Source organism: Agelaius tricolor, unplaced genomic scaffold (genome assembly GCF_023055355.1).
Source record: "Agelaius tricolor isolate 1412-34295 unplaced genomic scaffold, bAgeTri1.0.p SCAF_2, whole genome shotgun sequence".
Classification (NCBI taxonomy): domain Eukaryota; kingdom Metazoa; phylum Chordata; class Aves; order Passeriformes; family Icteridae; genus Agelaius; species Agelaius tricolor.
In genome coordinates, this window is record NW_027269262.1 from 34,877,995 (window position 1) to 34,905,649 (window position 27,655).

The 27,655-nt window shown below is 40.5% G+C and overlaps 1 protein-coding gene across 1 annotated transcript; it reads right to left on the reverse strand.

The window, feature by feature from the left end:
* Window positions 1–1,155: 1,155 nt before the first annotated feature.
* NR4A3 (nuclear receptor subfamily 4 group A member 3) lies at window positions 1,156–27,655 on the reverse strand. The gene is made up of 7 exons (XM_071455924.1): window positions 27,520–27,655; window positions 24,033–24,919; window positions 21,710–21,839; window positions 20,572–20,744; window positions 15,077–15,276; window positions 13,720–13,898; window positions 1,156–4,319 (listed from the first exon to the last, which is right to left on the reverse strand). The coding sequence occupies exons 2-7, from the start codon at window positions 24,915–24,917 to the stop codon at window positions 4,057–4,059; spliced, it is 1,830 nt and encodes a 609-aa protein (XP_071312025.1). The 5' UTR covers window positions 24,918–24,919; window positions 27,520–27,655; the 3' UTR covers window positions 1,156–4,056.

Consider the following 27,655-nt stretch of genomic DNA (forward strand, 5'->3'; position numbering starts at 1 on the left):
AAAAATAGGAAAGCTGTAGAAAGAGATTTGACTCACCTCTAGTTAAAGTTCCTCAATTTTGGCTGCCTTTGTGATAGTCTCTTGTCCAAGGGTGGTTGCTACTAGAGGAACCTGGTATTATATTCCTGACTCAGCCCAAGTTCCATTGACAAAATCAACCTTTCGGCATCACATCCCTTAGCAAGGCCTCTGCAGCTGATGTGTTTTAGGGGTATAAGCACACAAGGCACACATAAAGACACAAGTGCAGGTTAGATCAGGATATAGGCCTGTTCTCATGTCTAAGGACATGAGGCCCTAAAATAATTACAAACTGAAATACTTGTAAGTTTAGTAAGGATAAACGTTGCCTTGTAGGGTGAAAGTTCAGACCCTGGTGTGGCTTGATCTCAAGATCTGCATATTTTGCTCAAGAGGGAGCTAATATGCAAAATTCATTGTCATTATCATTAACAATCTTAAGATTCATAGTTAAAATTTTAAAAATACGGCATAGAAAAAAAAAACCCAACAGAAAAAACAGAAAATAATTTGGAAGAGTTAGCACAACCTTTTGTTTTGTCACATTTCCAGGGCAGGGGCTGCCAATCCCGCAGCCCAGCACAGCACATCATTTGATGTAGCCTCCAGCCGAGCAGCTCCTGCGGAACAGCGCTCGCGGAGGTGAGCCGGAGCCATCCGTACTCACGGCAATGCCCGGGATAGCGGCAGATGCCTCTCAAAACTGTGTTTGTTGGAAATGCATTTGTAGCCAAACAGTTTTGTCTGGCAGGGGATAAGCCATCCCTCCTGCAAGGCAGCGGCACGGTAAGGAAAGGAGCTGGATGGGCATTGGAAGAAAATGATGCAGGTGCCTGCTGGAGCGATGCCTTAGCAGGATTTACTGATGCACAGGGGCTGAATACGGGATGGGAGCTTTGTCCTCTTCCTGGCCAGACATTGGTGCCACGAGCCCTGTAGCTATCCACTCCCTTCTCTGCAGTCTCATCAGCTCTGGATTATCAACTACGTTCCCTTTTTGTCATGGAGGAGAAATTCAGTGAGGAGTGAACAGTCTCTCTGCTCTGGTCTATATGTGGTTCAACCTCTGGGACAACCATGGTCCAGCTCTCAATATCTAATTGAGATTGCATAACCAGATACTGCAGGCATGTATTTATATAAAAGCTATTTTAATCAAAAGACTAGCCATTAAATTGCCAGTGTTCTTAAGCATGCTTCACCAATTTTTCCACTTTTAAGACTCAAGTAGACAATTTTTTTAATGTTTTATAAATGATAAAAAATTCACATCAGATTTTAACAGAATTAAGCATACTTATTCAACACACATGGGGCCTCTGAAAAAAATGTTATTCAATTTAATAATTTTAATTTACATTGTATATGTACATGAGCATTTCTTTCAACCCACAGGTTAACACCACAAAAAAAAAAAAAAGAAAAAAAAAAAAGAAAGAAAGTACTGTGGTTAGCTGAGTGAAGAAACTCTTGAGACACTGTTGTCTGAAATAAAAGCAAGGCACTCTCCCTTAACACCTGATATATTCCTGAATTCTGCCTAGACAAAGGCATGTTCACACTGAGAGAGCTCTAAGAATAGTAGTAGATTTATTCTGCATTAACTCTTTCTTTTGCCACTGTGACAGGTCACTGGTTGTACTCTAGGATGAATCAGTGTATTGAAGTTGACATGAAGGACAATTCCACAGATGATGGGATTTGGGAAAGTATCACAGCTAAGACTATCTATGGAAGACTGGAGGACACAGACTACGTGAAATCTCACACGGGGCTCTCAACCTGCTTCCTCCCACTCACATTCCACTTAATAAATAAACCTTGCTCAACAAAAAAGCAATTTTACTGTACTATGCTGATTTGCTTCAAAATCCTTGATAAGGGCACGCTCGCAAAAAGCTCCTGCAAGCCCTTGTCTGGCTGGTGCTCAGCACCTGGCAGGATTTGTCCTTAGATAAAAGTAATTTCTCAAGGGACCTTGTGTCTTACACAAGGCGACAAAAGCAAACATTCTTTTTTTGGATTTTATGTCTGTATGTTTTTGTATGCGCACATGTGTGTGAGTGTATATATATATATATGTATATATATATATTTAGTATATACAAAAGCAAATTCAGTCAAAATATATTTGTCTTGCTGGTCAGGCTTGTTACAGCAACCTACAAGAAACATTAGCTTCTCTGATATTTAATTATGCTATTATGTTTGCACATAAGCTTAAAAGTCAATACAAAAAGCAATACTTCTCCAAATATTATCTGCAGGTAAACCAGAAATATTAACTATAGTGATTAGAAGTCTGTTTCCCTATTGACACTACTATAAATCTTGATATAAGAATAATTTTTTCATAAAAGCACATCCAAACATAGTAAGTGATAAAATACCAGATTACTTTTTGAAAACCATACAGTGACTCGATATCTGGGTTATCCTTTGCAGCAATTAGGCAATTCATTTGGCATCTGTTTGATTGTATAATTTAATTTCCATATAAACAGCATAGTTTAAAAAAAGACAAAAGCTAGAATGTTTAAAGCTAACAAAAGATACAGTGACATCAGGTTGACATTCAAAAATTTCTTTAGCAAAATGACCAACAAAATTTTGACTTAATACAGTGCATATAAAGTTTTTTAGAACTGAACTTTTTAAATATTATTTGAATTTAGCAAAACATGAGCAAGATTTTAATATCAAAGTGCTAAACAGTACTGCCTTAGAAGTCACTGCAAATAAACTGTAAAATAACTCTGCTTGTGATTTGACAGATATTTTATATACAAATGGTTAATAAAAAGACACGCGCACACACACACGCACACAAATATAGGTATATACATATATATACATACACATTATATATATGTATATAGTTTTCCAACTGGTGTATCTGAGTCAGTGTGAACACCCCATTTAGTTATCATGTGTAACAGGGTTCCCATGAGCTGGCAGTCATTGCAATAAATACAGGCAAAGCCATTACAATATACCATGCATACAAACATTTATACAAATAAAGACACTATGCAACAAATTATCTCATATTAATATGGCATCAACAGTATAAACATACAAAAAGGAGTACGAACACGGAATGTTTAAACGCAGCCCACTATATCCTTCCTAGCACTTACATTCATACTATTTTACAAGACTTGCTTGTTCTTGAAAACCATCTTCTGTCTGTTTACTAACGAGTTGCTTGTGTTAGAAGTCTAGAACTGAACTATCCCTGATACTGACCCTGTATGCTCCAATCACTACTTACTCGGGTTTCCTTAGCTAAGGAACAACTGAGCCACAATTGCTCCCGTGTCTTCCACATACATTTGTCAATAAGTCACGCTACATGGAATCAAGTTTGGAAAACTCTGTCAGGTAAGTTAGTGCATGTAATTTTCTCCCTTGATTTCTTCTGTTTGTTTTCCTAATAAAATAAATTAGTTAATAAACGAGACTTAGTAAGACAGCACTTTAAAAAATTGCACTTGAACATGGGAGCTAACAGCCATTGTCATTTTGCTATATTTGATTTGTATGAAATGTTTAATTGAATGTACTTTGCTAAAAAAGTGAAATTTTGATTAGATTGTGCTGATGTATGTGCCCTTGATGCAGGAAGTATGCTAAAGGTATCCTCACAAAACACATACTACCCTGGCAAACAACAATTTGCTGTTCTTTCAAACACAGCTTCTACAATTTTACTCCTCATAGACCATGAGGTGTTAAACAACAGATTTAAAACAGTCATGTTAACCTTTTACTGCTGCTGGGATAGCATTGTCCAAAAGTGCCATATTAGCCATTTAAAAAACCCAAATCACACGAAAGAAAACAAAGAACACAACCCCAAACCAGTAAGCCAGTAAGTTTCAGGCCTCAGGTTGTAAGGACAAAGCGCCAGAAAAGACCTCATGTTAGACTCGGAGCGGCTTTTCTGTTAAGTGAGGGCAGAAATGTTAGCTGTAAGTCACGATCCGTTTGCCTGCTCTGGTGGGCGTTTGCCTCTCGGGAGGGTGGTTTGACTCAGAAGGGTAAGGTGTCCAGAAACAGCCTGTCGACAATGGAAGGGGCTGGCACCAAATCTTCCAGTTTCAGGTAAAAGATACGCTGCAGTCCCAGTGTGCAGAGAGAACGCAAGTCAGCCAGAACACCCAGTACCTTCGGCTCTGCAGACTCGAGCGGTTGTCCTTTGTTTTGGCAACTGAAAGTTAAGTGATCTTTCAAACTGCTTGTGATCTTGTTGCATAGCTCTTCCACTTTCTTTGGTTCTTTTAATCCATGTCGTTCTGCAAAGCCAGAGGAAAGAAACCACATCAGCATCCCTATTACAAATGCATTTTCTTAGGTGTAACCCAGGTGCATACTCTGGAACTCAGAGCAAAAAGTGCTCTGAGAGTGTAGATTTCTCAGAACAGCTGGGGTTACATGGAGCCAGTTAACCTTCTTGCCACACAAAATAAGAGAGGGCAAGTGCCCTTTTCTCTTTATCTACTAAAACAGGTGACAGAGATGCTCAGTTATGATTGAAATTCTCGTACAAGGACTCCAAGCATCCTGCGTATCTGACATAATTTTCATGATATGAGGCAGAATTAATTGGGTGATTTTGCAGCAAAACCATCACAGGAGGTGTTTTGGAGATTTCCGTGCTTCCCCACCAGTCGTGAATGCTCAATAACTATGGCAACCATTATTTATTCAGTGAATTCAAGTGGCGATCAATATCCTTAGCTAGCTCCATCAGCGCCCAGCCTAGAATTCCACCAGGAATTTGCAGACACTCTTACAAGAAACTAAAGGCACCTTACTACCCTTTGTTATTTTGATCAGCTGCTGCTTTTTAGTTTATTCATCTTTAAAAGCTCTAGGATAAAAGAAGCCTGGAAGTTAACTATTTTGCTTTGAGTGAGCAATGCCTGAACAGCTGCTATATTATCCATCACAAAAACCTCAGCACTCCTAAAAGGAAGGAGAGCTGGGGTTTGTTCCCCTTCAAATATCTTTTTAAAATACAACAATGATGTTAAATGCATTCAGAGTTCTTTAAGCATAAGTAGAATTAATCAGATTTGTGATTCATTAAAAGCAGACTTTTTACAGGGGAAAGAATTCTATGTTGTTTGCTATCAAGGCTTAGTGGATGAACTAAAGTAACAGAACAAAAAAAAATTCAGAAAAAAATCTCAAATTTGTGGTGTATTCATTTGTCTCTGACTTTGAAACACACAGGTAAGTAAGAAATGGCTTCACAGCAAAGTCATAATAATTTACATGTAAAATAGAATGGTGCCAGATACGGTAATCAAAGAAAATGCAGGTTATATTAAGTCAATTAGATATATAAAACAATGACAGCAGTGGATAAGGAGAAATTGTGGCAGTTCTTGTGTTTGATGGTTTTGAAGTCATCTCCTTCCCTGGGCCTCTCTCCCATCCCTGGCAGCCAGCAGCCACATTGTCCCCAAGTCTTGCTCCTCCATGCCAGGAGGAGCAAGCAATAGACATGTCCTCTGTCTGTCCCCTAATGAACAGTGAAAAGAGTACAGTTCTCTCTACTTCCAGAAGCAGAGGTATTGCCTGCACCAGGCACAGTGGTGCCTTGGCCAGGCCTGTGTATATAAACTCCTCGCTCACCACCTCTCTTGGCTTAGATACTCTGTACAAACCAATAAAACAGACAGGATTCAATGAGGGCAGTCAGAAATGCAAAGGTCTGGTTTTCCACTGATATTCACCCATTTTACACATTTTTTTTCCAACTGTATTTACTTAGGCAGAGTTAGCTCCTGAATAATACTGGTTTGAGATCAGAATCAGAGATGTGCAGACATGGACATCTCTGTCCAGAAGTTACTGTGCACTATCATTTAGGTACCGCCAATCTACCCTGTTGTTTCAAAGCAACACTTATCCAACCAGTGACATCTGCTTCAGACATCGTTTTCACCTTGCAGGAATTAAAAACCCTAGGTATTCTAAGTGCCTTGTTTACATTAAAACATGAGAAGTCAATTAATATTTAAAGCCTTTCCAGTAAATGGTGTATAGAGTAATTATGTAAGCCTTAACTATACAGGTCACTGAGAGTAAATACTTAGGCAGATTCTGCCATTAAAAATCTTGGCAGATAAATATTTTATACAGGTTGGAAGAGCTGTAGGGCTTTTTTTTTTTTTTTACCACTAGCCTACTGAGAGAATCTGCAGGACATTAAATTAATCTTGCAATCTTTGAAGAGTTCCCATCTTTTAATCTGCTTTGTTTCCTAGCTGTATAAGTGAAGATATTTTTATAGATGTAGGGAGCTGCAATACTAGAATGATGCAAAACCTCACTACAAATTACCAGAGCACATTTTCAAACCACTGCCTCAGTAGGTGGGTACCTTGCTGCAGAGTATGAAAAATTATCTCTGGGTCTGGAGCATGCAGCAACTTTGTTAGCATTTCCAGCCAGAACTAAACAGCTTGTCTCCCACTGACAAGTTCAGAAGGTTTCATGAAAAAATCATGTCTTTCGTGAATAGCCATGAAATGTAGGAGGCAAAACACTATGTGTGCAAAGATTATCATATTAGTAGCCTTACTTTACATAACAAAATTGTGGAAATTCAGAATTAAGAGATACTCTGTCCTTAAAATCTGGTGCTACAATATCAAAGCAGTCCCTGATAAACCAAATTGCCCTCCCCTGAGTGAATTGCCATACAATGGCCTTCACTACTTGCACATCTCCATAAGGGTTAATCCCTCACACCTGGAGCTGCCTTTAGGGGTTTCAGTCTTAAACTCCTATGGCATTCATAGAAAGTCAAAGCCATCTGTGTGGAAGCCCTTGTGCTAGGGAAGGACACTTCGTGCACTGGCACTGCCACTGCAGTCTCCAGTGGTAGAACACAACTACTTTCTGAAGAGCACACTCATCTAAGAATAGGCCCCTCTCCTTGGTAGACTTGAGGCATCTAGGGCCTAATTTGCTCAAAGATTTAGATTGAACAGGGTTCAAATAGCAGGAAACACATTTTCTTGCCTTTTTCAAATGCCCAGTTCTGCGTGTACAAAGAAAGACCCACAGTCTTTCTTATACAACCTAGAGGGAGCAGCACCAGGCCCCTGTGGTAAGGGTGTGCAGTGGCACTGACACCAAGGGCGTCTAATCATTCACTGTCTTCCACAGGATGTTCTTATCCACATGGGAATGATAAGGCCAAGATTTATCCCAAGAAGTACAGCTGGTCAAAACAGATAGGTTTTCTTTAACTGATTGAGGAGATGTGTAAATATTATTGTAGTCAGACTTTCTTATAATGACAAAGGCACGTGTTAAGTGAATACAGGATTTCTCAGCCTGTAACAAACCAAGATTGTGTTTTAGGATATCATTGATTTTTGCAAGAAAAATGGTGATTTATGGCAAAGATGCTGTCAAAATGACTCATCAAAAGTCTTACCTCTAAAGCTCTGCAAACTTAGCTTATCCTGGGAAACTGAACACAGCAAGTTTTTTACACCTTTTTCCTTTTCCCGGGAAGCTGAATGTGGTTTTGTGCTATCATTACACTGATCAGCAAAAACTCAACAGGAAGAAAGCAAAGACCCTAACCTCTGACCTGAGGTAGATCATGCCAGGGTCAGGCAGACTGAGCACTATTTTTACAAATGCCTCACTTTACACTATCTGAGCAAATGCCTCTCAAAGAGTGTGAGTACCTCAAAGACCCTGGGCTCTGCAGTCTGTGTCACGGGGTATCACTTTTAGTCTCAATTAATTCTGAGGTGTCCAGAAATGCAACGGATAAACACTGCAGACTTAAAATAGGCCTCTTGATTTTCTTGGTTTCAATGTAGTTATGTGATTTTCTCTTCCCCCTTCACATTTCTCTTCCCCTTCTATAACTCAAATAAGCACAAGGCTCAGTTGCCTACAGCTTTCTCATGCACACACTGTTACACAGGAACATTGCAAGTTGGCAGATCCAAGAGTCTCCTTTCCTGTTGCAGTCTGGCCCATATTTAACCTGCCTAACACTCAGACACTCCACAAAAGTCCCCGACCTTGGTGCACAGATCTCTCAAACTCCTCCTCACATCAGTGTAAGGATGGGCATTTTTAGAAGATTATTACAATTTTAGGTGCATGAATCATTTTCTGGAGGTGCCCTGTATTCTCCATCAGCTGTGCAAGGTACCTGAAGTCAGGTGAGATGAGTGGCCACACAGAACACCATAGTTTGCTCCCTCTTTTAAGAAAACCACAATATAAAACAGAGACTGCTGGTTGCTGTAGAAGTAAAGAGTTCTTGCCTCAACAAAGAGGTGGGAGTGAAAAAGGAGGAGTACTTTACTTTGACGCTGACAGTATTTCCCTCAGCTAAGTGGCAGGGGGAAGGCAGACAATGCAATCTGGAGGATTTTTTTTTTTTTATAACTAGCTCTCCTACACTCCTCCAGTCTGCCACCTGCTTGTATGTAGACCCAGCACATGAAGCACCCACTCCAGAGGATATCCTGGCAAGAGGACTGAAGGATATCTGCTGCTGAGGAGTAGGTAAGTCTCGATTCCATTGGGAGGTTGGACAAAGTCATGTTCAGAAGGAACTGCAGCAGTCATACCCTTTTTAGCCACGCTGGTCTCATCACTGTTTCTCGGTATGGCTGATGGTGCTAAAAATTGTGTTTGTAAACTGGAACAGAAAGCCCAACAGCAGGAAGACAAACACAAACTCCTAATTAATTGAAACCTCACAATATTCTTCAGTGGTCTGGTGCCAGTCTAACAAAGCATTAGGAGTGTGAATAAGCCCAATATATACAGTGGTTCTGGGCTGGTCTGTAACACACTTAAAATAAAACATATGCTGAAAGAGCTTGGCTGAATGAGGGCTAGCATGCTCTGTACTCAGCAGCATCCCACTGAGAGTGTCAAGTGGGCAAAATAACAATGGTTTGATGTGGATAGAGAAAGGAAAGGGCAGAGAGGAAAACATAATCAACAAGGAGAATGAGAGAGAGAAAACACTAGCAGTTCTAGAGCAGGCAAAAATTTGAGGCTGAATTAGAATGTGCCCTTCAGATGATCTGTACTGGACTCTCAGTCTTTCTATTTTCACACTGACTGAAAAAAACTAACAAAAAGTCATTTGGGAAGTTTAAAAAGCATTTTCAAGCATAGGCTGAGTTAGTATCTAGTCTACTCTGCAAAGCTTTGTCTTCAACACTGCCCAGTCGATCATGGAGTGACTGTGCAGGAACACTTGTGATCCATGAACACGCTAAACTCATAGGAATCATCTCTATGGAATGAACAACAGAACTTGACCCAAGACCAGCATTTCCTTTCCATGTTGGTGCTCTTCTTTAGCTCATTAGATGCTACATACCAACAGAATAAGTGATCCAAAGGAGAAGAACATGATAGACCTAATTTTTTTACTTTCATAGGCGTGTGAGGTGAGTGTCATGTGTGTTTCCCACCTACTTTCTTCTGGGTGATGCTTAGAGCAACACTCATATGCTGTGGAGGAAGTTGTGTCCAGCCTTTCTAAACCAACTAAAGGAAGTAAAAAAAGAGAAGAGAGACAGAGAGAGGAAGATCCTAAAGGAACACCTTACAGTTAAAAGATGTGTTTTGGCATGACAGAGTTCTAAGTTAACTGTTTGCAAGCTTCCACAGTACACAAGATGCAACTTCTTTCATTCTGGATGCTCTTTTAAACTGATGTCTTATCTGAGAGGACCTGAAAACTCATCAGCAATCTGACATAATGCTTTTCCTTCTAGGCAACATACCACAGATTTCCAGGACACATAAAAGAGATAGAAAAAGCAAAAATATAGGGACTTTCTAATGGAATATATAATGCAAAATGCTGTACATACCTTTAGTTTTACCCAAAGCAAACAATGTATGGAACTACACTGAAAAGAACAAATGACCCTACATGCTCTTAACCAGGCATCCTATGCTGTCATCTGCAGCTGTGTTTGGGATAGAACATGCAGCTTTGCAGCTCCAAACAAGTCATCAGGGTTAATTGAAGGTTGCTGGAACTACTGGAGCTGTTACTGGGGAGACAATTTGACTTCCCAAAATGAAGGAATAGCCTTCAGTACATCTTAGGACACTGGGACCAGTGAAATGTCTTTTAGTCCCCAACCTGACTTTTACATTTATTCCCTCTTCCTTCACTGGGACACAGACATTAGTTCTCCCTGTCACTCTTGAAGAACACAGACAGAATATGTGAAAGAATATGTGACTCCTCTTACTCTTCTCCCTCAAAACTGCCAAAGATTGGTAGTATATAAGAAGGTTTGGTTTGTGCTCCAAATATGGAGCACATATTTGTTTGGGCTAAGGACAGCACTCGTGAAGTCAAGAAGGATTACCAGCTCATTATTCTCAGAAGAATTTTTTCTTTATCTGGAAAGACAATTCTTGAATTTAATGCTACCTAAGATGCTGTACAGTATTAAAACAGGCTACGACTACTACATATCACAGGGCTGTTGTATTTTTTTTTTTTTTTTTTGGTTAAGCCATCAAGTCATAAGCAATTTGTGTGATAATCAAGAAAATTTTGCTCAAGGCAGCATTCTGGTTTTGCAGTGTTGTTACTAAAGGCAAACAATTAGATTTACAAAAGAAAGCTTTCCCACTTCTTATTTTGAAGCCTAGTGACACGAATATCTACCTGGGACATGGGAGAACCATGGTCAGATTCCCTTCCTGCTGGCATCAGACCAGAGATAGGGCCTTAGGTGTCCCTCTGACCACCAGCTTGTCCACAAATCATCAGACACAACACCCCTTCTGTGGCCCCATGAAATGTATGAAGTCCTCTTAAGACAAAAGACAGTGGTACTCAATACTTGGATATCCTATGTTCCTGGGAAAGGTTGTTATTCCTTGATCTGACTGACAGAAAATGCTTGAAGCAGAGTTTGCCAACTACCCATTGCTCCCAACAGTCCATTACAGGAGAAAAGGGTGCCTTCCCTGGAGATAAAGAATGGCACTTAAACCACCCAACTAAATCTAAGCCAAGCCTCAAAACAATGCTTAAAAATGTTCAGCAGTTCAGACTTCTTCAGGTTTCATCTTTGCAAATTTTCTCTTTGTTATTTTTTCTCTTTTGGTGTGACTAGCTGAAAACCATCACATGGCTTGTCATATTCAAACTGCAGGGAGGAGACAAGAAGCCATTTCTTATGGGATGCCACATCAGAGCCAAATCTCAAGGTTTTCCTGAATAAAAAATTTCAATACACTAGCTAGAATCACCTGATTTCCCCTTACATGTTTTATTTTTAATATTGTTCATCATTATACAATGCTATCTGTTTTCAGGTGACCAAATTTCTGGCTGAGTCCCTGAGTTAGCTAACTGCCCTTGGATATCTGAAACCTGTGAATATAAGTCACTAGAGCTTTGGTCTAATCTAGATCACATGAAAATACATGCTGTCCTTAGAACAAATCAGCAGAGATATACCAGCCTCACGAAATAAAAGAATAATCAGAAAACAACATTCATTTTAAACACCACCTCACACAGGAGAGAAAATCAAGAGAAACTTGACAAACAGAGAAAATCTTAAAGCTTCTATATATAGAAATTGTCTCCTTTTAAAGGCAACAATTGCTTCCATTTGTTTGGAAACTTTGGGAAGACCGGCACAATATAGCAAACTCCTGGAAGTGTTGTGATCAAGGAAAGAAAGAAATGTGGGACGTATCCAATTAAACCCTGTTTCTAATTATCCTAGGGTGAACTGAGCCAGCCACTGGACAACTCTGACTCCTTATGTAAGGCCAAGCAAGCAGTGCTTAACTGAAGAAATTACCATGTTAAAACAGAATGTGGGTTTGTAAGGGCAGTGAGTTTTCCTCCTATACGTTTGCTTTTGCTACATTCACGTAGCTTGCTGGGAATCCTGTTCATCAACCTGCATACTCTTGGTCTCCAGGAGGATAATCAACAACACACTACCTATGGTTCCCTAAAAAAGACATATCTCATATATAGTTCACAATCTAAATCACTCATAATATGTGCTATATATATGAGCATATATGCCTGTATGTAAATATATAGAGGGACAGCACCTGTCTTTGATTTAGTTATCTAAATGCATATACATACATAAATACATTATGTATGTATATAAATATGCACACACATACACATACATGTAGGTGTTTATAGTACATATATGTAAGTAGGTGTGAACATCTGCCAGTGGATGTATATACACAGCAGAAAAAAAAAAAGTTGGGAATGTTCTTTCTGACTGAGACATACCACTCATTTTGGGAATTCTTTTATACAGAGTAAAGCAGCTCCAATGAGTTATTCTGGTCTTAAATGTTTTATCAAAGAAACTGGAATCTGGATCTTAAAGTACCCTTTCCAACTGCAGAAGAAATTAACAAAAATTAATAAAAAACCTGAAAATGCTTAAGAGACAAAGAGATACAGACATACACTAACCCTTCAGCAAAATGCAGGAAGACAGCATACTGTGCAAACTCTGAACCCAAAATCTTGGCCCCACAAATGGCAGCAGGAATTGGCCAATTTTATTTTTTTATATCTGTCATTGAGTGTTTTATCTCAGGGTTGCCCTGACATCATTCTCATCCCAGGTAAAATGAAGACTACAGCTGGTGTTGTTGAGGCCACTGCCTGCAAAGCACTGGATGCCTGAAACGCAGAAGGAAATCAGTATCTATCCAAGTGGAGCTTATAAGCATCCCTAGGAAGATCCAGCTCAGGGTACACTGAAGCCCTGTCTCACACTGATGACACAGTTGCACTGTTAAACTACCGGTTTTTCTGATATGAGTGTGAGGCTCTTTGTGGAGATGACTTCTGCTCCAAATTCTGCTGTGTGGTTGTCAGAAACCCTTTCTCCTAACTCCTTATGCTGCCATCAGCCATGACTCTTCTATTGCAAGATGCCCAGGGTATGCTGGGCTTTATTGTTTCAGGAATGCAAAAATTACACTTTAAAAGGTTATGTTCCCCTGTTTTGTACTTATTGGACAAATTTGGCAGATTCTGACATTAGTTTCCTGCTGTTCACCCCAGCAGGCAGAAAGGGTCATACAGTCACATGCACACCCAAAAGTTTTTGTACAACTGTGAAATGTGACTTTTTTCTCATTATTCTCTGATTTTCCCCTCTCAGAAAAGCAGTACATGGAATACCTAGGCTAGCCTGGTTACCAAATGCAGCCTGCCTGCCCCCATGGAGCACTCTTTCTGGTCTCGCTATCTTGCTGAGAGATGAGCTATGCTAGCTGTACGGCTTCTAGGTCTCAAGCTGCCTTGATATTACTATTTCTACATAGAAGACCTAACTCTGGTAATTTCATTGAAATTTTCTAGGACTTCAGAAAGTATCTTGAATATTTTTGTAGGAGCCACACAATTTGCTTGGAAGCAGTTTGCTTTTTGGAGACTACTCCAAGAAAACAACGAAGCTGCAAAGAAATAGACTATATTTTAAGAGGGATGTCTGATAGCCTAATGTTAATCCACAATTTCAATTTGGTCATGCTAATGCTTAAAAATCATAATCACTTCACCCTGAATATAGCTAAATTAACTGAAATTGCTTGAATCTATTATAAAGAAAAGCACTAGAGTCTGAAGCTTTCTGTTAACAAAGGAGCACTTACCTGTAATCATAGTTAGAGCTGATAGACTTGCTAAGGCTGGGATATCAAGGTTAAGGCTCTTTAAGTTTAAGGAAAAGTCTTTAATAGAGTCGAGCCACTCCCCAAATCCTCGAAGGCACTGAAGTCTATGAAGCACGAGTCCATTGCAGAATACAAACTTATCCTCAGCAGTATCAGACCTCAAATAAAAACAATTGAAAAAATTATAAATGCATCTTCTACTTTACAGAAAAATGCATAACCAGTATTGAAGCGTCTGTCATTTAAAATCCAAGGCATATTATCCTGAGACATATGTGGGCATTCACGTTTGACAATATGTTTCTCCCTCGGGGCCAAAGTACAGCAAACAAGCTTCTGTGATTGCTTACTTGGTAGAGTTATAAGCCTGAGGTTAGCTGCAGCATGTGGTGTAGACTGTCTAATTAGTTAAGATTTTGGTCCTGCCCAAAGGCATAAACAGAGAAGACATTTTGCATTAAATACTGTATGTTTGAACCAAAGGAATACTAAGTGAGTGCATTTTGACGTACAAAACTAATAAAAAGATAGGTTCTGCAACCCTCAGCATTTACTTAGTATCATCTGCTTTTTTCAGATTGTAAAAATTGGCAAGGAAAAAACAATGGAGAACACACGCAGTAATGCAGGACAATAAGCATAACTGCATAAACTCTTTTATATGAAAATCTGTGTGCAAGAGAGAAATTACAGCCAAGCTCTCCTCTTCTTCTCTCTCCATTACCAATATTTTTGTTAAAAAAACACATGAAAAGGTCATTTTCAACTTAAATAAACATGGGCATAACTGAAATCACCAGTCTGCAATTTTGCCAGTTCCTGAAAGTAAAATCGGTAAAGGGTCTTAACTAGTGCTAGAGTGACAAACAGCATCTCACTCTATTAGACAACTTGGTATTAAAAAGAAAACCAATCTGAATAAGATTTTAAATCTTCTTCATCCCTTTCAAAAACAGATGAAAAAGGGAAAAGAAAAAAAATTCATACTTGAAGTGCGTTTCTATATTTCATACTTATGAGTACAAAGCAGACTTGCTCAAATAGTGCCTGAGGATCAATTTTGATTACTATGTAGGAGGAAGATGGGACAGATCAAATAAAAGAAGCACATTAGTGACACCTATGATCTCTTTTTAAATCACCTTCTTGATTTTTCCTGCAGTGTAAAACAAATTAAACACCATATCCTTTGTATGCAGACATTGCCGATTTTTTTTGGTGCTTTTTTCTTGGTACAAATGACAGTTTTCAAAGATAGTGCCATATTTATTCCTTAAAAATATTCAGATGGATGATTTTTCACATCATCTTAAGAGGAAATTAAACAAATAGTTACCTGATGGAGAGTCTTAGTACAAACAGCTCCAAAAAAGCTGATTCTATGAGTAATGTCTGATCTTCTTTTGGGAGGTCAGTAAATCCTGGGATTTTTTCTGCCCAGCCTCTAGTTATGTCAATGGAGGCAGTCAGAAGATTATAGAACTGTTGTACATGTTCTGCATCTGTGCCTGCAGCAGCCTGATCAGTGGAACAGTACTAAAATGAAAGCCACAGAAAGCAAGGTTATATGCATTTAAGGGCATTCTGTGAAACATACAGCATTATTTGCCCGACAACATTTCCTTCTGTGGCAAAGCTGGTATTATTTATAAAGACATAAAAATAGGTCTACACCTACCTACTTATTTGGTTACCTACAGGCATTTTGCTATTCAGATAGATATTACAAAAATATTTCCATATGTATAGAAGTAATTTCAAATTTATAACTAAAATATAATATCACATTTTACAAGTACCTATATGCTATTAGTAAACAGAAATAGAAAGCTGGTGGGTAGGATAATTTGCATCACACTAGAAGAGGAACATTATTTGGCATACTACAATGAAACACTTTTCCCATTGATGAATTTGTCTCAGTATGTCAGAAATGCAGATTTCTTCCAAAACCTCACAAAGTGCATTTTATCTGACAGTGATAGAGACACATAAGATAAATCACATTTTATCTGACACATGCAGCATTGCTTCATTTGAATACAGAATTGGTTCAAAGTAAACCAGCTGCCCCATATCACCTCTTATCCTTCAAATTGAAGCATTTGAGGTTCAGCAGAACCTATTATCCTGCTTATGTGGCCATAACTCTTCCAGGCAACCATTTGACAGTCTCAGCTTGCTCAGCTTCCCTGTGACCCTCTGACAGCTCTCTCCCCACTATCTCCTACTTCATCACCAGTGGATCCCTGTCAGTCCTTTGACACTGCTCTCTCTCTCTCTGGGCAGAAAATAAAACAGGAGCTTTTGTGGCTTAGTCCAGTTCTGTGCTTGGAAAGTGCTGCTGGTTTTCTGAGCAGGTACTGAATAATGTGTCATTTATTGTAGTAACATCCTCATCATCAGACACCTGCTGGGTTATTTCTGGGAGAGACTTCATATCCACTCTCTCTCTTATGGGTTCAGCCAAAGAAAGGCTGAGGTAGTCTCCACGGCCAAAAGAAGCCTGCACACCCTTTGGAAACAACTTCCCACATGCACTTAGGCTGGAATCCATCAGCCTAAAGGCCACTCCAGCAACTCTCCAAGCCAGAGTGGAAGCAGCAAAAACTCTTTCCCCATCAGTAACAGTGGCAGCATGGGAGGGCCATATTACAACCGTAGGCTGCAGGTATCACCCAAAAGTCACCTCTGTGCAGGACAGAGAGATGGGGCAGCAAGCAGAACTTCTCAGGTAGCTGTCCTGTACTCTGCCTCTCCTAGCTGGAGCTCATTGCTGTTGGCAGGTAAGGGATGAAGGACACAATGTCAGAGTTGCTGACTGATGGGAGAATCACAGCAATCCTAGAGATCTCTGTCTGTATCTGGTTCCTGGTACTAGCTCTTAGTGACTCTGTTCTGCTTAGCCAACCCTAACTGCATGAGTTTCTCACAGTGCCTTCCAGCTCACATCCCTAATCAGCTGGTGAAACATGTGCAGTCCTTCTTATAAAGCTCATACAGAGACAAATTTTGCTTTAGCTGCTCCAAAGGATCCTGTGACACTGAGGCAGGTAGAGGCCACAATACAGAGAAGATGGGGAGCAGCAGTAGAAAAATCTGTATGCTGCATCATATTTATGTGTTCAGACCCCCACTTGAATGGAGCAGTTGAGGATGCTCAAGCAGCAAGAATCACCTACTCCTGACACTGGACTGCAGCAAGATGCACACAGGTAATTAATGGGTAGAAAAAGACAATTTGTTTTTTCAGAGACCATGCATGTTCTGGACCCTCTAGAAGTGACCATGCAGAGCAAGCCACAACAACTGTGCATTTTGGTTCTGGGAGATGTGCTTTGCTACACAGGGGCTGACTCTACGACTCTGACTCTTACTACACAGGGAAACGAAACAGGCTGATGGAAACTCCTGCCTCACAACAGGTACTGCTAAGCTGAGATATATCCTTGATCCTTTGAGCAGTAAAGAAGAAGGAAAACAAAAGGAAAAGAAAAAAGGTACTACCCATTCTGAAGGGGTTCATTCTAAATATAACTCATCACAACTCAGCGTAATTATGCCAGGTGTTAATTTGTTCCTAATATTTATAAAACATTCATTTGGCAAAGGTAAGGCAAAGTTTTAACATTTTCTAATGAAGCTGAATGCTGCATTATGTCATGTAACTGTGAATGCTACAGTGTGGTATACCCCACGCTGGGCACTGATTCAAATTAAATGCATCTAAAAAAATTATAACCTGTATTTTTTTTGTATAGTCTATCCCATGAGAGCAATTTTAGAAGAAAGGTAAAAGATTATATGGAACTGTATAATTTTCAGCTGCTGCAGTACACCACTGGTCATTATAAAGTACTAGCACTTACAAAGAGTTGTTAAAATAAAATATTATTTACTTGTAACAGACTTAGGAGCATACAAGTAACCATAAACAATATGGTTCTGTTTCATGCACCGCAATTGTGGGTTTTTTCCATGATTATTTCATGGAGAAGAAGTGATATTTGACCTAACTTGTGACCAAGACAGCTGGCAATCCTGCCCTTGGTCAGGAGGCGTCACAGGACGGAAGGGCTCCCTCCGATCTGCATTTCTAAACCTGCCCTATGCAAACTGGAGGCAAACCGGCAGAAAGACAAAAGACAAAGCTCTGTCCCCCTGCCTTCCTTGGAGCTCCTTTGGGAATTAAATGAAATATGACTGTTACTTAAGGAGGGGGTTGCATGTGTAGCAAGCAACATTAATTTGTATGTTTTATCTGAAGAGATTTGGAAAGCCTGAGGTTGGGAAGCCCGATAGCACAACTTAGCTCTGCCCTTTGCCTGCTTTCAGCAGTCCTTCATCGACGGCTACAGCTGCAAAAGCCTAACAATAACCTCTCTGCACAGAAGAAAGCCTACACTCATTTTTCCAAAAGTCATGATATGTGCTTAATTTTGTGGCCCAGGAAGGGGGGGATTATTGCCTAAATGCTGCACTCCCCCTCTGAAAAGGCAACATTTATATTTACATTGGTGCCCACTCTGCATGAATAAGAATGGCAAGGGTCTGTTTCTCATCTCACTTCCTTAAAAGCATAAACTCAGGGAATTGTACCAGTAAACAGGTGTGAGACCAGACTACAGCCCTTGGCAATTGCCTTTTGAAACCAAGTACCTAAATATACCACAGCTGTGGACTGGTAAGTTAAAACCAGTGCTGAGATGAAAAGCAGCCATGTTCTGAACAGAACTGTTTCCAATGTTTTGGTGTAGAGTTTGTAGCTTATGTAATTTATTTTTGGTTTTGTTTTTTTCCTGGGTTGCTCTGTGAGTGTGTGTCTCTACAGGATTTTCTGGAGGGAAAGGATACACACTTTTCTCCAAAACTTTTATCAGTAGTTTTAAGATGGTCAAGATACTACAGCTTGTAAACACGAAGACCAGGCTAAACATTAATGTCGTATCTGCAGAAGTGTCAGGGCTGACTCCAAAGCCAGGTTTCCAGATCTGCCCATTTGTGGCACTCAGCAGGGTCACAGCCTAGCTGAACGTGCCATAAGTTAATCTTTACAGGTACAGGATTATTCTTCATAGGAATATTTTAGCACTGCAGTGTGTTTATGATATGTTTCATTAAACTCATTAAATTCAGTTAATCTTGCTCTTTACACAGCATTTGTTTTTGACTTCCCCTAACTTTTCAAAGTATAAGGGTCTATGAAAAACATAAGAATCTACTTATTTCTTGCAGAATATTTTTGTCATTTCAGTACCGCCAGTCATAACAGACTATAATATATTTTAGTGTAAAGAAAAACTTAGATATTAATATGTCCTAACAGATAATCATACTTAATCTTTTAGCTACCAAGACTAAATTAATTTACTGTCAATCATATGCTCTCGGTAAAGTCCAACAGAGTTGTTCAACAATCAAATCTGTGGATTGTTTTCATTAAAAGAGAAATAATTACTGCAGGACAAAGAAAAAAGTCACATACAAGTACATAATTTTTGTTCAGTTTTCTGTAAATGCAAAAGAACTTGATATCAATAAATAAATACAAACTATGGCCCCTGGACTCCTGCAATTCTGTGAAACCCAGCAGATTTCTATCAAAGAGAACAGCTCGTCACACACCTTGGTATTTGTAGAATGATCCCTGAGACATTCTGGGTAAGTTAAGGTACATATAGATATGGCTAATGCATTCTCCCTATAGTAGGTTGTCAGACACTGAACAGCTAAATTCTTGATAATCACTTGAAAAATAATATTATTTAATACTTCCAGATTAGTTTGAAGAAAATATGTTACAGCATGCTTTAAATTGCTAAATTATATATATAAGTACAGTCTAAAATAGCATAACGTAATTTTTATGTAATTGCAGTAAATATGCTTTAGGATTAAATATTACTTAGCAACAAGTGATAAAAGGCCAGTGGAGTTATTGTCTGAGTACAGCTGCTATTTTTAACAATCTCAAATTTAATCATATTTCTTTAAGGGGGAAGAATTTGATCCTGTTTTTCCGTAGCTGTAGTTTTTTTCTTATCCTATATCAACCTGCCTAAAAATTGTATTTAACAAGCCATTTCAATGCTGTATTTTAATAACTACAGAACTTTTTTATCAGCTTTCAGAATATTCCATGAATGTTTAAATTGTGACTATGCTACATTAAAGAACAAGGTTACAAAAATATATGATCTTTGGTAAAGCTTTGCTGATTTTTCAGAATTTTAATTTTACCAGGCTTGTTTTAAAAATGTGAGTTTTACTGAAGGAATATTTAGGCTGGGTATCCAAAGCATACCCTATTCCCATTTAAATAATGGCAAAATTCCTGTTGATTTCAACAGGAATGGTCCTATCCATCCAGCGTCATACTCTGCAACCATTCTATCTGAATATTAGGGAAGTGCTATTAAATTTTAGCCTTCAGGAAACAGAAGTTAAGATATTGGACATACAAGTACTGCTCCTGGTTAATCAATGACATCATAATTGATTGTGTTTTGGCACAGCCTTTTTGCAAGAAGAATGCTCTATTTATCCATCCATTTTTTTCTTTAACTCAGCTACCGAATATACTGCAGATTATTAGATCATTTTGTGATTGAGATCCTCACAATGAATAGTTACTAACACTAATATCTACTGCACTTCCTTTCCTCTCATTGTCCACCTATCACGAAAAGACAACGGCTGGCTGGACCGATTTCTACCCTCTTCCAAATTTCACACTTAATTTCATTTTGGCAAAGCAGCTGGTAAGGAGAAATGCAGCTCGCAAATCATTTCTGTGCGGAAAGCAAGCAGGGAAAGGAAAGTGAGACATACTCTTGAATAGTCCAGCTCCCTGGGCGTGGAGTCGGTTAAAGCTCGAACGAGGGCATTCATCATGCTGATGGGAGGAGAGGGCGGGGAGGGCTGAGAGGGTTCTTGCTGTAAGGGGCTCTTTGGTTTGGAAGGCAGCCGACCTCTTCTCCCTTTCAGGCTGTCGGTACGGACAACTAGGTGAAAAAAAATCCCAAGGGAATCAGTTGTGAAGGTACCAGCAAATGATGGATCAGAATGAACACCCTGCTTTCCTTATGGTGGCCAGACCAGTAAAAATAAGTGTTCTCCAGTTTCAGCATGTGCTCTTGATGCCTTTGATTGCAAAGGAACACAAATGGCACCAGAACTGTGTCAGACCTACGATCGTAAGCAGCAATGTAGCTGCTTAGTGAGAGCCCAGCTGTGTTCCTTGTGTCCATGCTTTGTTTGCAGCATGTCAGTGTGCCCCTGCACGCGTGCCCGTGACACTCCACTGCTGAAAACAAGCTGAATGTGAAACACAGATTTTAGTGTTTCTACTAGCACTGTCCCTTTTAAATGGCAGAGGCATTCATTCAAAGTAATTTTAGCTTTCTTGAAGCATTTGAAAAAACACGGTCACACTATATAGGTTATATTATCCATGTCAGTATTTGCAATGGGACTGCTCACACAATATTACTCACATGCTTAAATATTTGCAGAATTGGGACTAATGAGTTGATCCTGTTTCCATTTAAATTAATTGCAAATTTACAATCAGCTTATGGGAATGAAACGAGATCCTATGTCAAAATGCACACAGTCCAGTGCAGCCCCCAGTGAGAGAACAAGGGGAAGCCAACAGCATTATCGAGCAATGTTCAAAGTTAATAAAGGAGACATTTTGGCCACTGTCAAATTATCCTCTTGTGACCTTGCTGTTCTTGAACTCTGGGGTCTATAGTCTAAATATGATAATAGGGGTGAAAAGCACAAAATCAATACATTATTACATAAATGCACATATTTTGGGGTAAGTTACGAATCTCATCACTGTCAAATTTATTGTAGAGGCATCCATGCTTGCTCACACACTCACACACACACACACAAACACACAGATTCATAAAACATAATATTTTAGTTTTCTGGGATCATAAATAGCCAGAGTCCTTACCTTCTTTAACCATGCCGACACTGAGACACTTCTGGAACCGGCAGTATTGGCATCTGTTACGACGTCTCTTGTCCACTGGGCAGTTTTTATTTGCCAGACAAACATATTTTGCATTTTTCTGAACTGTTCTCTGCGAAAATGCAACACAAAAATAGTAAACTGATTGTTTCTTGAGCAGCTTAGAACCTGACAAAATGTGTTTTAATTACAACATGAAAAGTGACAGTGCAATTCATATAATTAGATAAAATTAATTTCCTAACACACTAGCCTGCAGGAAAAACAATTTTATTAGTGCTAGCTGCTGACAATGAAAATCATCCAGGATTTTTCTGAAGCAAGTCTCTGGAGACAGGCAACTTTGAATGATAAAATCATATCTGAAATTACCAGGTCATCACATCTACCTTTGGGGATTAGATTATCTCCGCTTTTAATATCCCTTTGGGAACAATTTTCTACTTGGTTCATTCCCTTGATTATTGCTGACCTTATTAAAATAAAATCAAAATGATCTGCAATGTACTTCTCTTGCTATCACTATTGTTAGTCAAATACCACAATAACTGGTTTGGTTAGCCATTAAAATCATCAGGGAGAAAAATAAAAACACCAGTAACCCCTACAAAATATGTTTGGCTAAATACTCTGGGAAAGTTAACCTAACCTGAGGAAAAAGGACAGAATGATGACATAGTTATGTAAATTTAATTAATTCTAAAGTCATGTTGAAAAAAATAAAGCAAAATTCAAATGTATAGAAACCTGGTAAGCTTTGCAAGAATGTAACAAATATCAATGCAAAAACATAGCATGCTGCCATACTTAAAATCAAAGATATATCAATAAATAACATTCAAAAAGGTACTACTACAAAAGACACCAGGAACAAATTGATCAACTCAACATTCAATATTAAATCTTTAACTGCAATTAAATTAATGGATAAAATTTATACCATAATTTGTGTTTGTTATCAAATAACAGCCTCAATGTACTGAATATATGAGATACAGCAAATACTGTTCATTGTGATTTGAGCTGAAAACAGTTTAATTTTGCAGAATAAGGTACTGTTGCAACTCAAGGATATGCTATTGATTTCCACAGGGGCAGGTTTGGGATAAAAAGAGCTGCTATTTCGATGTTATTTGTGTTCCCTTTTCTAGTTATATTTAAATAACAAATTAGTTTTATAGGAGATGTGTATGTTACCACATGGTGAAAATATTATTATTAAGTAATACTGACAACTCCACCTACAATAAAAAAATGTTGTAAGCCCCCCCCAAATATTTTGAGACTGTTTTTGTTCCCATTATATCTTTTACCAGAATAGGGGCATAACTGCTATCTTAGCAAGAGGAAATATACAAAATCAACCCCAAATGTTTCAAATCTTAAACTTTCTGTGCAGACCTATCCTACCAAAAGTCAATCACAAGCTCTTCCCTTAAACAAGCTATTTCTGAAATTAATACTGGAATCTGGACCTTCAGACTCTGTTGAAAGGAAATTACAAAGCACCCCAACCTAAGATATAAGGAGTATATTCAACTCTTGAAAATATAAGCACAAAATTCCAGCTGAGAAACTGCTGTGTGTAAGTTATTTGTGTTGCTACTCAGCTGCAGAGCTGCCTTCATTGCACAGCAGGCACCGGGACCCTGTGCAGTGCTTAGTCACTGCTCTGCAGGCAGCTTTCCCCTGGGAAGGACTGCCCGGGCTCCTGAGCTGAAGGGGAATGACAAGGCAGCAACCAAAAGCGACTGGGAGTACTTGGGTTTGTCCCATGAGTGAAACCAGTTTCTTCCCGGTGCTGACCACCCTGCATTCCTCCTCATGCCAGCTTTCCCTGGACAACAAAGGGGGCACCGCTGCCACCACCTAAAATATTAAGTGGACTTTATGATTTCAGGGTTTCTTTTCTCACCTAAAAACAAAGTATAATTAGAATTGGTGACTGAGTAAAACCCAGGCTGAATGTACTCCAGATGAGTTTCAAGAGAGAATAAATGCCGTTTATAGCTTAAACTGGGGTGACCTACGTTTCATTGAGGAGTGCTGGCAGACCAGAGGTGGTTCCCCCAGATCACTGCCATGGCGTCTTCTCAGCAGAGACTGGCTGATCCTTTTATCCTACACAGGGCTTTCCCTGACCTTCAAAAACTTTGGGCGTCCCTCCCACCCTGCTGTGGGGGCCTGAGTTTCAGCACACGATGTCCCTGAAGCCCCGGGTCAGGACCAGGAGCACGTGAGGACAGAGAGGGTGGGAAGTGAGGTGGGATCAAGCAGGGAGGGGAGCAGAGCGCGGATCTCTCACCTTGAAGAAGCCCTTGCAGCCCTCGCATGTCCGCACCCCGTAGTGCTGGCAGGCGGCATTATCTCCACACACAGCGCAGGTGCCTTCCCCGGACGAAGAGCTCCGGCTGGGAGGAGACGGGAGGCCGCTGCTGCCGCTGCCGCTGCTCTCGCCCATCAGGCTGGAGGTGGCTGCGTTGAGGCCGAGCGGTGAGAAGGCTAAGGTGGCTGGTCTTTTGGCCAGGTGAAGCCCGTAGGAATGGCCCTCCATGGGAGCCTGGCTGGCGGCGGGCCTGTCGGAGCCCAGGGGCAGGCTCAGCGAGGCCGGGTCGTAGCACATGTGGGCGGCCGCGGACGGCGTGTGCGGAGGCGAGTGCTTGAAGTGGAAGAGAGGGAAGCGCGGAGGCACGGTCTTCATGGGGGCGGCGTCCATCAGGTGCCCGGGAGGCAGGCAGGTCTGCGTGGGCTGCAGTGGGGACTCATCCCACAGGCCCTGGTGAGCAGGGAAGCCGGGCGTGGTGGGCGTGGAGGGTGGCGATTGCTTGAAGTACATGGAAGTGCTGGGCATCCCCTCATCTGTAGACGGGGGCAGTGAGGGCTGGTATGGGGACAGCCGGGTGTCTTCCATCTTTATGAGGGGCCTCTGGCCAGAGGAGGCAGTTTGCATTTGGTAGAGGCAGGAAGGCTTGAGCTCGTAGCTGCCAGAGTAACCCTCCATAAAGGTGCTGAAGCTGGGAAGGGAGGTGGTGGCAGTGGCAGTGATTTCGGTACTGCTCAGGTCCATGGTCAGCTTGGCATAGTCAGGGTTCATGATGTCTGAGCTGTACTCCGAGCCATAGGCATAGGTCTGGGATGCATAATTCGAACCGGGCGGTGAAGGACTATACTGCGCTTGCACACAGGGCATATCTGCAAGGGCAAAGGGGCACGTCAGCAACAGGCCCAGGGCACCAGCCTCCTGCGGCCCAGGCCATCACAAACTTCCTTCCTAGAAGCTTTCCTAGAGCTCAGATAGGCACCCAACTCCCATTCGGACATTTTAAATTAGCCTCGAGCCTTTTGCTTTCAACAAGAAATATGCACCAGGGACCGACTAAGCATTCAGTACTAGGAGTCTGCTCTCATCTAGTTAAGGGAGAAACTCACCAGCTTATATTATACCAGTGCCAGTGAGAGAAAAATCCATCTCAACCTGCCCTACATCTGCTGCTTAATATATGTAGGTGTCAATGAGAATTAGATAAGCACAATGAGAACAGTTTATGACTCTAAATCTACCTCTGTATGCATGCAATCATGCCATAAAATTTTCACAAAGGGTAAACGGTTCTCAAATGCATAATATTAAAAATTATATTTATTTTAAAAGAAGCAGCATCTGCAGCGCATGTCAGAGAAATTACTCAAATCACAAGGTTTTCTACTCAGGACTTGCAAACATCAGTTTTGCTTACTCAGCTCTGGACCTTTGAAGAATATTTCTGGTCAGCTAATAATTTAAGGTTGCTGTTTCATTATTAGTTTTAAGGCTTATCTTTGGTAGATAAGGCTTATCTTTGGTAGAATGTTCTCCTTTAAAAAGTGGAGGGTACAACATCCCCTTCAATTTGCAAAAATGTAGGATAAAAGATATGTGGCATTTCTCTTTTTATGGGAAAGCAAGGTTGAGGCCAGTAATACAGTTGGTTTTATTCATTAGTCATGAAACTTAATGTGGTTCACTAATAGCTGGGATGGTCAAAGCAACACAGTGCCTGGCTAAAAAGATCTGATTGTTATTTACTTTTACATTTCCTACTAGTCTGCCATGTAATTTGCTGGTCACAGGAAGTAATAGACCCAATTCTGCAATTCACTGAGGTTTGCCTGACTAAACATTGTGAGATTCTAGACCAATATTTGCAACTCAAACTAAAAGTGTGTGGTGTATTTTGGTTCCACAGCAGAGGAAAAAAATGCATCAATTAGTATAAATTTTCTCATAAAGAGAAAAGTAAATACAGATAAAATGTATATCAAAATTAAGTACAGTTCATCTCTTCTTAATCATGGTAATTTATATTCCAGAAGCACTTGAGAAATAATTCATGTTAAAAAAAAAAAAAAACTGCCTTGGAAATAATGAGGTTTTCCTCATTATTTTAAGAACTCTTTTCACTTACAATTTTAAAATATTCACTCCTGGCATGCAGGAATCCAAATAATTTGTGTTAAATCAACTTTTAATTCTTTCCTGCCTGCTTTACAGATAAACATATTTAAACTAAGCACCAAATTTGAATTATCACGCTGCCACAAACCATTCTCATCTTTGTTCTTCTCGAGAAAACACTAAAATCTGAGAAAAAAAAATAGTGCTGTTTCCTGAAATTAGGACCTTCTTTGCCTTAAATCCAAAAGCTTGAAGAAGGAGGCAGGACAACCCTCCCCCCTAAGCCTTGCCTCCCAATGTTATTTATGTATTATTCTGCTGTTCCCTTTTTTTCCCTGTCAATTTCTGTCCATGCCATTCCACGCACACACATTTCCTGGCAAGTCGTATCATTATCATTTGTTAGTTTAAGGACTGGCTGTTAAAACATAGTGATCGGTGCTTAATCAAATAAAAAGGGAAAGAAATTCTTTCCACACACCTCCACTGAGAACTGACAGAGGAACACAACAGAGTGATTTCACATCTAATGTCACAACTGGACGTGTTGATACACAGCTCTATGAAGGAAAAATGCTTTTTTGCTAGCTCAGAAAATGAGCAGGAGTTCAAGGGAACAGATCATTATGCCCTTTTTTCCTGCATTTTTCTGAGCATAACAGTGTCATGCCACTGAATTCTGTGCAAAGTGGAGTAGAAAAACAGAAGTCTAAAATAACTCTGACCGGAGGACTGAAAAAATATCCCTAACCTAAAGGTCTGGTCTCTCCTGGCTCTGTGGGACTCCTCCTACCTCGCCTTTTGCCAGCGCACTTGTCTAAGTCTAACCCCTACTTTTCCACTTAGGGCACCAGTATTAATTCCCCTGCCAAGTAAATAACCTGAGATTTTTTCTTTACCCAACAATATTAAAACAAGAAAAGAAAAGAACCCACAGGAGGTGCATTAACGAGCAACCTGTCATCAAAACCTAAATGAATGGCTAAAAGCATCGGAGCAGGGACATTAGGAGCTATTACCATGGTGTTCTGCTTTCTTTGCGAGAACGTCAGGTAAAGGATGCCCAGTTGAACGCCAGGCAAGCCGGGCGCCTCACAGGGACACTAGCACCCCCAACCAGCTCCCCCTTGAATCTGGCACGTCTTTGGCGAGGGGCTCGCAAGCCCGTGTGCCCAGGCACGGCATCGCCAAAAGCGCTGCGAAAGGCACGCGCTGCTCTGATCCGTTTGGGATTTCAACTCCCCGGGACGTCGGGGGCCGATGATGCCAAAGGGATTTGGGAAGGGTAGGGGCCGCGCCAGGACCTCCCGCACCCCTCTCCTCCTCCTCCTGCCCTTCTCCCGGAGCGGCAGCTTACCTGGTGGGTATCTTGCGCGCTGAATGGTGGGGCTGGAGGTGCGGACGGAGGCGGCGGCGGGCGGCGGCGGCGGCGGGGTGGGTGCCGGCTGGGACCTCTCTGCGGAGGCGGGCCCGGGGCCTGGCCTGGGCGGGGG

Excerpts from the sequence above, each read along its gene's own strand:
- NR4A3 (XM_071455924.1), bottom strand. The coding sequence starts at position 24,917 with ATGCCCTGTGTGCAAGCGCAGTATAGTCCTTCACCGCCCGGTTCGAAT. Across the intron at positions 15,277-20,571 it reads GGGAGCTGGACTATTCAAGA|TACTGTTCCACTGATCAGGC; the intron begins GTATGTCTCACT and ends CTTTCATTTTAG. Across the intron at positions 4,320-13,719 it reads AGCTCTAACTATGATTACAG|AACGACATGGATTAAAAGAA; the intron begins GTAAGTGCTCCT and ends CTGGCTTTGCAG.